The following is an 11575-nucleotide window of genomic DNA, read 5'->3' on the forward strand; positions in this document are numbered from 1 at the left end:
GGCAGGAGAGGTCTGCTCGCCATGTGGGACCCTCCTCCGGTGGCCGGGGAGCAGCCGGGGATCGAACCGGCTGCAGAGGCTGCAGGCAGCTTCGCAACCCAGCGCTCAACCGCTGCGCCACCGGGGAGGCCCACTACCTCATTTTTTTAAAGACTGCATAATATTCCATTATAGGGATGGATTATAATTTTACCCACCACCCTTTTAATGAATATTTAGATTATTTCCAATCTTTCACTATTACAAACACTTTGATGAACATGCGTGTATTATACATCTACATCTTTGTGCACATGTATATAAAGTTTTCCCGTAGGATAAATTCCATGGAAGTCAAACTGCTAGCCTAAAATATATGCATTTATAAGGTACTAACAGCTACTACCTAATTATTCTCCTAAAGGGTTGTAAGAATTCATACTTTGATAGCTGGTGATGTATATTGAATATTCTGATGGTGAAAATATTTTTATTGTTTTAAATGTGTTTATTTAATTACTAGTGAGTTAACATTTTTCATGTTTGTGAATGTGCTTTGGTCATGATTTAATTAGATTGTGTCTTTTTCATATGAATTTGTAGATAGTGTTTTATATAATAAGGGTGTTAATATTTTATCTATTGCAGGATTTTTCTAGTTTATTATTCATCTTTGACTTTGTTTTTGATAGATTTGGGGTTTTTTTTTGACATCTTCTGTCTTATTTTGTCAGTTTTGGTAACTTTTATTCTCCTAAGAAATTTTTAGCTTTATTCAGGTGTTTTATTAGAATATTAGTACAGTCCTATGTACCGATAATTTTTATTTTTTTTTGTATCTGGTTATTTTCTCTTTCTTGAATACATGTACCTATATCTATATCCCTTTTCTTTGTTTGCTAGCAAGCATTTATTTCTCTTTTTGAATCGCTAATTCTTACATTAACCTTTAGTGTTTGTTTACAATTAAAAAATTAACTTCTGCTTTTATCTTCATAAAATGCCCTTCTATTCCTTATGGCCATTTTGGTAGGTTTTCTAAATTATTTGAATTACAAATTTACTTTATTTTTGCTGAAAATTAAATGTATTTTAAAGCCACCAGTTTTCATTTTTGTGAAACTTTAACAGTCTTGTTTGTTATTGTTGTTTTTAAAATATGTCCAGTGTATTTTGATTTTCTCCTTGATATTAGAGCTCTTTAAGAGAAAGATTTAAATTTCAAAAAATTTGAATTAATTATTATCTCTCTTTATTTTTAATCTTATTGTGATCAGAGTATGAGGTCTGTAGTACAGGATTTGATAGCTTTCTAGTGCACTAGATATGGAGTTTCTTCAATTTTTGTATATTTATTTAAAAATTAAATTAGTGGGTTTCAGGGATAGACTAATGTAATGTAAATTCAATCCATTGTTGGTCTTGGCAATCCTTGTAAGTTTTTGAGGCAGTTTGTACCATAATTTTGAACAGCTATGAAAGTAGACAATTATTCCACATATTTGGTGGAAATCTTGCTTAACATTTCCATCCCTGAACCATATTTTACATTTGGGCTTTTCATCAGGAAATGTGAGAACTCATATGTTTTCTTTCCTTCCCATTAAGTCATCTTTTTCTAGGCTCAAATTTCCCTTCAACTCTTTCTCATGTGATCTGATTTTGAAACTATGTCAAGTGACCATGTCATAGAACAAAATATTCTATTAATTTATAGTTTTACATTAGCTAATTTAAAGTAATTTATTATCCATTTCTTTTAATGACTCCTGAGGGATGCCTTTTTAAAAACAAATTATTTTAGAAATGTGAAATTTTCTTTTTTAAAACTAAAGGAGGTCAGGCATGAATTTCCTAATCTGAATATTTAATGTTAATTTGCTAATCATGATAGATTATGATTCTTCTCTAAATTGGGTGAAGCTAGCTGATAAGAGCAAAGGGTATAGGGAAGAATTGGGGTTTGAGGGGGCCTCCCCGGTGGCGCAGTGGTTGAGCGCTGGGTTGTGAAGCTGCCCGCAGCCTCTGCAGCTCTGGTTGGATCCCCGGCCACTGGGTGAGGGTCCCACATGGTGCGCAGACCTCTCCTGCCGCCTGCTGCTCCCCTCTGCAGTGTACTTTGGTCCCTCTGCCTGCTCTGCTCTCCGCTCTGGCTCTGGTGAATTCTCTCATCCTCTCGTGCTTCTGACTGTACCCAGTGCTTGTATAAATAAATAAATAAATAAATCTTAAAAAAAAAAATTGGGGTTTGAGAGCCATTATGAAGAATTAAGGGTAATCTACTGAAATAGTGAGTTTATTAATAGGAAAACTAGAGAAACTTTGATAAATTTTTGTTTGCAGAGGAACCATTCATAAAAAAGACATTTAACATAATTAAGGATAAAGGTAAGGGACTACAGAAAGCTAGGAGTGAAGAATAGGTTGCTCTGTTACTTAAACGACCAGCTATGGCTAATGACTGCCATTTTGGAGAGTGAAAATCTAAAAATCCATCAGTTTTGTTATTTTGTTCCAGTGCTTTAGATCCTAGGGACTGAATTTCATGTTGTATGTATATTCTCTGTGTTTGTAGCATTGAATGAGGCCATGAAGGCATTGGACTGCATGAAAGAAAGTAACCAGTCTGATAAGGACCAGTATTTAGATGTACAAAAAAACACCAGTAGAATTAATTCCATTGATCATGTTCCTCAAGAAATACTGGATGATTCCTCAATTCAGGGTGAGTTGATTAAGCAAATAGCAGAAGCTTGTAATAAAAATTCCTGTTAGGTTTTTATCCAAGAGTTTCAAATTATTTTACCAATTATTAATTCCTAAATAATACCAAATCTATAGACCAGATTTACTAGACCAGGTTCAGGGATATACCACAGAAACTTATTTATTACAGTATCAAATTACTGGATGATCTCCTGTGCTGGGATGTAAAGTTGGTCTCAAAGTATTTATATATATTGTTGCATAGCCTTGAAGGTAATGTTTATTCCTAGAGTAATTTCATTTCAAAATTATCTCTTTTCCTTTTTATGAATTTTAGAAAGGTGTTAATAGTTTTCTAGCTTTTTTTTTTTTTTAAGTTTTAAAGGCCCTTTACAAGTAACAAGTTATTGTTGAAAAATTAGGCTAAAATGTTTGCCTCTATAACACTACATATATAAGATGTTAAGTTGCTGTTTGTTCTATTTACAAAGAATTTACTTCATCTATCTATATTCTCATCTGGGACGTACCCAAATGGATTTTACCCATATTTAGAAATTAATCTCCCGTCTTTAAATTTGGCTTCAGCTAAAAAGTAAAATCAGATTTGTGTCACAGAATACAACTGGCAAAGCCCAACATCATTTTGGTTGGAGAGGATAGCTGGATCTGGTGATTGGAGGCTAGTCACACTGCTAAACATCCTCCAGTGTACAGGGTAGGAATTCCACCCCCAAATAATTATCTGGCCCTAATGTTAATTATGCTGAGATTGAGAAAAATGTCTTAGAGTTATCTTATAAAATTCCCCAGCATACTAAACTGTTCTATCTATGCAAATGGAAAGATTTTATTTCTATCACTTATCTCTCAAATAAATCCCTATTAATTTGCATTTCTGCTAGGGGGTGTGTGAGATGAAAGGGTGAACTACAATTTGTCCTTAGAAAAGACTCTGTGATTAGATAGATAATACAAGGGTTGGTAAGCAGAGATAGAAAAGGACAGTTCAGACTGCCCTCATAGGGAGAAAGAAAGTATCTGTGGCATTAGAAGCTTGGCCACATTTAAAACCCTGTTGGAGGATGACAAATCCATGGAGGAATCTAAGAAGAGGCGCATGAAGAGAGAATAATATTCTGGACACCAGAGGAAGATTTTTGAGAAGGGAATGGTCATCAATGATAAATGTTATTGAGAGTTTAAGTATTTTATCTTGATTATTCATTGGTTTCCTTTCAGACTAGGTAGATCTATTACTTATGGTCTAATCTCTTTAAATTTGCAGATTTTAGGACAAAGGATATATCTTCAAATCTGAAATTGCCAAAAGCTGATGGTAAGAACTTTAGATATTAATGAGAAAATGTTACCTATAAAAGTTATTTTTAAGTTCCTTATAAAAGTTTTGTTCTTTATTGTTAAATACCAGTGGGATTGGTTGCTAGTCCATTCTGCCCACTCCAGTCATAGCAAGAGTTTTCCCCAAAATAGTAATTTGATCATGTTACCTCAACCTATTAATAACATTTTCCATCCTTTTTAGGATAAAGATCAAACTCCTACTTTCCCTTGTCTCACTGTCACAACTTTGTACCATTAGCCTTGCGTTTTGTACTTCAACTATATTGACTTCCTTTCAATTTTTAGGTAAACTGTATTCTTCTACCACAAGGTTGTTGCATATTCCCTAGAATATTCTTCTTTGGCCCTTTCTGTCTAATTAAAGCTAACTCATCTTTCAGAGTAGCGACTGGTTCCTCAGGGAAGCCTTTCATTATCTGCTAGTCTAGGTCAGTTTCCTTTGTGATATACTCTCATTAAACCATGTCTGTCATAGCTCTTATTTCATATTATAAATATTCATTCATAGTTTTGATTATTTGATTAATGTTTCTTTCTCCCACTTGTTTAGAAGTGACCTTTGGCGAAGGACCATGTCTCCATTTGACTTTCTGTTGTTTCTCTAGATCAAGCACAATCCTGATTCTAGCAGCCTCTCAGTAATAGCTGATAAGACTTACATAGTATTTATTGTTCCAAATCTCTTTTGTTGTTAACTCACATAATGGTAAATAGGCAGTTAATGAATGAATGAATCTTTTATTTCTTTAGACTTATTTCTTAATGCTCCTACATTTGTATTTATTCTGTAGCCATACTATTTGACATGTTTTAATTCTATTTGCTTCTGGTTCTATGTCTTTGCATGTGTTGTTGATTTGTGAATATTTCCTCACCAAACTCAGCACATACATCACTTACCACCCCAAAACACTTACCAGAGTGTTCATTCGCTAAAGCAGTACTTCTATAATATCTTGTGACATTTTTCTGATAGTACAACTATATAATATATTGTCATTTTGTTTATAGACATTATAGATTCAGTCCCATCCTCAAGGAATTTCTAAGACACTCTTTGATAAGAGAATTTTTATTTCATATCTTAATATGTATAAAATAAATGTTAGTAGAATGGATGTAGGACTAGTATCATAAAATGATACTTTTTTTCCCCCAAGTATCCTCCATGAAAATTTAGGCCTGAGGGTGTAATGCAACAATTTTTGGACTATGGAAATATACAAAAATTTTATTTTGAGGGAGAAATGAAGTGTGAAATGGTATTGATGAAAAATTGAACACCTAATAATGATTATGTTTTATATTTTAAATTGATCTGATATCAACAGGGCTGCCCCATTTGGTTGTATGGATTATGCCTTGCACACAGTGGAGGTTGAAAAGTGGTTCATATTCCAATGTGTGCTCTGAGCCCTGAGCCCCAGAAGTAGATTGCAGGTGTGCTATTTTAAAGTTAATACGTAGAAAGGGGATGTCTTTTTCTGACTCACACAAAAACACAGTGTGAACTTGGCCCTGGGATCAAAATCTTCAGTCCCAAAATTTAGTTTTCATTTGTCTCATCAGTTGATAGAAATCTTTAGATCTGCTAGGCGTAACTTAACTAAGAAAGGCTTACAGCTCATTCAGTATTTATATACGAACAGATTCAGATAACCCGCCACATTGTCTTTGCCACAAATTTTTTGTTTTCAAATGCTACTTGAATTAAGTGGGTTGTTGGTTATAAATAGAAAATGTTTGACTTTTTTTTGCTGCAGAGATTTGGTTAAAATAAATATTTGAGAGTTTACAGTGGACTTTGGACAAATATTTTTGCATTTTTTAAAACAATAATATTTTGTATATATTTATCTTTGCAGATTTTAGGGAAGCTGCTTGTATCTTGTCACATGTTGATAATGGCAAAATTGGCATACCTAATTTGGAGCATGCCCTGAAAACTTTGAATGTTAATTTAGCTGAAGAGGACTTCAGGGAAGCCCTTAAATATTGTGACATCAATGGTGAGCATCTTTTTCACTGGAGATTCCTTTCCTTTCCCCCTATGTGGGGGAAGCAGTCTTTGAGATTATATATGAGGGTAAGATGCTAAAGGAAGTCATACTAGATACTTGGGTTGATACAAATTAACGTCAAAGCACTTTACTAATGTAAATATTTATTGGTGTGGCTATTGTAAATAGCATTGCAATGATTATGGGCATGCATATAGCCTTTCAAATCTTTCAAAGCCAAACTAATAACAAATCCTAGAAATCTCACTGCAGAACTGAGGCTATCAGAGTAGGAGTGGGAGGAGAGAGAACTAAGTAAGGAAGAGCACAATGGACTACTGTGGAGGACTGTGGGTGTTTTTGATGGTGGAGGTAAGATGGTAACAACATGTAAGGGGGGAAATCCTGTACCTCTAAATCACAAGCAACACTGTAAACCCCATGTTATCTCAATTAAAAAAATATTTATCGGTCATATTTAATTATCCATTCTCATCTGCATACTGTATATGCTTAGATAATTGACATTCATTACTTAAAGCATGGATGGAAAAGTATCAAACATCATATAATAAAACAAAGACATGATATTAACAGTTTCAATTTGATATGTAATCTTCCTTCCAAAGAGATTCAACTTCCTTTTATAGTACATGTCCCACTTTGTTTTTCAACTCAAGGAAATACCTGAAGGTCCACTATATTTTAAAAGAACAGTTATGTAATTTTGGGCTTTGCCTCCAAGTGGCCATATTTACTTTTGTTTTCCATCTTGGACTCGAGTTAATATGTATTTGATTTTCTATCCTAGACACATTCACTCTTAAAAAAATCAATTCATGTGGGAATACAGTTGCTGAGTTTCATTGGTTTTAGGTGACCTTTTATTTTGCACTTATCCTATTAACCAGTTTTTTCTTTCCATGGAAATCCATGAGTTCTAGGTTTGAAAATGTCTCTTCAGCAGTTTGGTTCTTACTTTTGCCAGGCACTCCAGATTATTATTGACCTGGATCAATTTTTATGTTTTTTTAAATATGTATTTTACATCATCATTCTTCCTTTATGTGCAATGCATGCTTTTTCTTCTCTGGTGTAGTTCCCGTAAAATTCCCACCACCAATTCACCTGAATTTTTGTGTTTTGAATTGGGGTTCTCATAGTGGCATTATAAATATAGGATCCAAACCAATAAGAGATGATTTGTGATCTTGACAAATTACATAATCTCTCTTTGCTTTCATATTTTAGAAATAGGCATAGTAAGGATACGTGCATCATAGAATTATTGTCAAAATGACATGAGGTAATAAATGTAAAAGCACCATAAAATGATGCTTAGTAGGTACAAGGAAACCAAAAGTTACTTAAGTTCTTACTTTTGAATAAGAACTCAAATAATGTTAGTTATTGGTATTATTAACCTCTCAATGGGTGTGAAAAGTATGAAAGGTTTTATTGAAATAGTTTCAATTATTTGAGATAGAAATAAAGTAGAATGGAATTCTAGGTAACTGTTGTCAATCAGAGACTTTATTTCAGTATCAGGTTTTTAACATTAGTGTGTTTAATTTTGACCTTCCAGATAATAATGAGGTGGATTTAAAAGATTTCTTAAGTGGAATTAAGGAAAATCCACAAATCAAAGATTCCCAAGGTAAGTGAATACTTCAAAGGACAGTGACTGAAAAATAAAGACGAAAAATTATATATAAAAATCAATATATGGATTTAAAGTTTTTAATTTGTAGTCTATGGTTTTTTTTTTAAGATTTATTTATTTATACAAGAACCGGGGTACAGGTCAGTTGTGTGGGAGGGTGAGAGGATTCACCAGAGACAGAGTGTGGAACAGAACAGGCAGACGGGCTGAAATACACTGTTGAGGGTAGCAGCGGGTGAGAACAGGAGAGGTCTGCTTTGCCATGTGGGTTTCTCTCTGGCTGGCCTGGATTGAACTCGTGCTGTAGAGGCTGCAGATTGCTTCATACTGTGGTGCTTAACCCTTTGCACCACCAGGGAGACCTTGAGTACAAGCTTTTGTGTGAATATATCTTTTATTTCTCTTTGGTATATACCTACTAATGGAATTGCTAGTCCATATGGTAACTTCATGTTTAACTTTTTTGAGGAATGATGAAGTGTTTCCAAAGCAGTTGCATCATTTTACCTTCCCACCAATAATGTATGACTTTTCTACATCCTTGCCAACACTTGCTATGGCTTGTCTTTTTTATTATAGCCATTATTAGTTAATGGATATAAATTATCTCATGTGGTTTTGATTTTCATTTCCCTAATGATTAGTGATATTGAGCATCTTTTCCTGTGCTTACTGGCTGTTTGTATATCTTCTGCAAATATATGTATGCTATGTTTATTTTAAAATTGCGTTATTTGCCAAGTTGTAATATATAAAGTCCTTTATATGTTCTGAATATTTCTTCCTTGTTAGATTCATGATTTGCAAACATTTTCTCCCATTTATGAGTTGTGTTTTTTCTTTCTTGATGACATTCTTTGAAACATGGAAGTTTTTTAACTGGGTGAAGTCCAATTTATATTTTCTTTTGTCATTTCTTTTGTTGCCTTATCATGAAGATTTACACTAATGTTTTCTTCTAAAGGTTTAATAGTTTTATCTTTTTCATTTCAATCTTTGATACATTTTGAATTAATTTTTGCATTTGGTGTGAAATAGTTTGCTTTAAATTCTTTTGTATATGGATATCTATTTTCCCAGCATCATTTATTGGAAAGATTATTTTTTCCCCACTGAATGGCCATGTCAAAAATCAATTGTTCATAAATACATGGGTACTTCTGGATTCTCAATTCCATTTCACTGATCTTTATTTTATCCTCTATACCACATGGTAGTTTGAGTGCATATATGTTAAAAAACCCATCCTATACCAGGGGGGTTAGGAGATGTGCTGTACCTTTCTAGTGAATAATCTAAACAGTAACTTTACCAAAGCAGGTAATCAGTATTATTTATAAGTCTTGATCTCCTTGCAACTTTCACTATGTAACTTGTATCATACCAACTTTCCTGCTAAGTATAACTATAAAATCTGAACTAAATTAAACAGCATCAACAACCACAACAACTGTTTTAAGATGCTGGAAAGTAACAAAGGCTGTCAGAATTTGTAAGATAAATACACAAATACAAATAGCATGGAGTTCTTTTTGGGGGGATCTATTTTGTCTCTGTGAAGTAACTTTATGCTAAATAATGCAATATAGTTTTGATGTAAAGCTTATTTGTAATGCTTCACAATTATTTATGTGAAGTGTTATATAGCCATGGGCACAGAGGTCTACCACTTACATATAACTACTTGAAAGGCACAGTAGTTTAGAGCATGGGATTTGGAACTATAGTGGCTGAACTTGAATCCTGTCCCTACCATTTATTATCTATATATTCTTCAGTAAATGACTTAGTTTCACTAATTGCAATTTTTCATCTGAAAAATAGTCATATAATTGCCTGCTTTGGATTATAAGACTTAGATAGGTAAAGAAAAAGTATTTAAACAGTATCCAGCACCTAGTAAATGCTCAATAACTGTTAGATATTACAATACACAATGTTTTTTGAAACTATACCAATAGTTCATGTAAAAAGTCTTTAATTCAGTGTGACACTGTTTATCTTTTTTGATTGCTGAGTAATATTCCTTGGTGTATATGTACCACATTTTCTTGATCCAGTCGTCTATTTTTGGGCATTTGGGTTGTTTCCAAAGCTTAGCTATTGTAAATAGTGCTGCTATAAATATAGGTGTTGTTTGCTCTTTTCAGCTACACAGCTACTATTATCTACTACACAAGTTCTCCAGAATGATCTAATTGATATTCCTGCCCTCAAGACATTATTGATGAACAGTGACCTCCATGCAGCTAATGCTTTACTTAATGAAGTATTAAGACATGTACCTGAACATGGTTAGTAGTTTGAATGCATCTATAACACATCCTCCATCAGAGAGGGTGGGACATAGTTACCACTGGTGGGCTCACCCTGAGGTCCATGGAACCAAGCAAAGGGGAAAGTCAGGTCCTATCCTGTTGCTTTGGAAATCCAGTGGTGGTTCCTGGGAAGTGACGTTATTTTGTGAATACCTTCCATGTAGTGGAATGAATTCCTGGAGATGCTGTTGCCAAGTGGAAATTATAGTATACTGATATCCAGGGATACCTCAGTGGGGTTGTACATAGGGTTGACTCGGAGAAGCAGGTAAATGTAAAAATGATTTATAAATGTAAAATCATTTATAAATGATTTATAAATGTAAAAATGATTTCATTATTTTAATGACTATTTAACTTGCTGCATTTTAAAATAAATTGGAGGTATTCTTTATTTTTCCATTCTCTAGAAGAGACTTTTTCTTCCTCTAGTGTTTAGTATAGTTCACAGGTGAACCAATATGGTCTTAGAGTTTTATTTATGGGAGAGTTTTGTATTATTGACTTAATTTCCTAAATTGCATGTGATTTCAAAGAAAATATTCTACTTTTTGTTAATTTTTGAAAGTGGTGTTTTGTAGGAATTTGTCCATTTCATCTGACACTTCAGATTTTTTGGATAGTTGTCCTTGATAGTTGTTCTTTTCTTTTTGATGTGTTCCTCATTTGTAATGACACCCTCATTTTCAATCTTCATATTAGTGGCTTGTGATCTTTAAAAAGATGTTTAAAAAACCCCAAAACTCAGCTCCACAGAATTTTTCTTTAAAAAATTGAGATATACGTTTCATGTCAATACCACGATGTGAGGCGTGGACGCTGAGACCTACCTATTGCACTCCTGATCCTACTTCTCTACCCACTTCTATCGGTTGGGTGACCCCAGTTCTCCATAAGGAGGCAGGTGGGTGTGGTGTTGAAAGTCATTCTCCTTCATCCCCTAGAGTAGGGATTCGCTTTAGTCTTTTAACAGGAAAGTGAGGTTGGGGATTTTTGTTATTAATTTTGAGTAGGAGGTTGACTCTAGAGCCCCCCCAAAGCAAGCAGGTTTAACTTAATGCTGCTCTTGTGCTTGAAGACAGACAAAAAGTCCCACATGGCAGTATTTCCATCAACTCTCAGTAGAAGACACCAGATATTTTTTAAATTGCAATGGTTTTCTTGGTTGGTTCCGTTTTCTTCAGGTAGAGCTCCCAGCATATCTCGTTTTTAGATCTGGAACAGATATAGAATCCAAGAGCAATGCAAAAAACAATTACTGTTTTTTTGCTGTGCCTCAGAGCTGCAAGATAATCAGCTAAATGGACTTTGAGCAGCTATTCCATAGAGGCTGCTGTAGAAACAGCCACCACAGTATAACAAGTGTAAATAGTGAAGAGAAACTTCTAGGTTTACAGGTGTTATAGATTTTCAAACTGATGAAGGTAACAGTTTGTTAAATGGTCACACAGCAGTTGGAATCATTATATAATAATGAATGGAGGCAGCATTAACACTTCTTACTCACTGGATCTTTTGGATGAACCGTTTCTGGGTGTTTATAT

At 34.0% G+C, this 11575-nt stretch overlaps 1 protein-coding gene across 1 annotated transcript in view; it reads left to right on the top strand.

Moving 5' to 3' along the window:
- EFCAB13 (EF-hand calcium binding domain 13) overlaps window positions 1-10012 on the top strand; it is a gene marked incomplete at both ends in the record, with an annotated part of 54123 nt that extends 44111 nt beyond the window's left edge. The window contains 5 exons of the mRNA XM_084238027.1: window positions 2555-2704; window positions 3974-4024; window positions 5916-6059; window positions 7636-7707; window positions 9864-10012. Coding sequence (XP_084094153.1) covers window positions 2555-2704; window positions 3974-4024; window positions 5916-6059; window positions 7636-7707; window positions 9864-10012 — 566 coding nt within the window. The remainder of the gene's footprint in view (window positions 1-2554; window positions 2705-3973; window positions 4025-5915; window positions 6060-7635; window positions 7708-9863) is intronic.
- Between the last annotated feature and the right edge of the window lie 1563 nt (window positions 10013-11575).

The sequence above is a fragment of the Talpa europaea genome, assembly GCF_964194135.1.
Source record: "Talpa europaea genome assembly, chromosome: 7".
Lineage (NCBI taxonomy): Eukaryota > Metazoa > Chordata > Mammalia > Eulipotyphla > Talpidae > Talpa > Talpa europaea.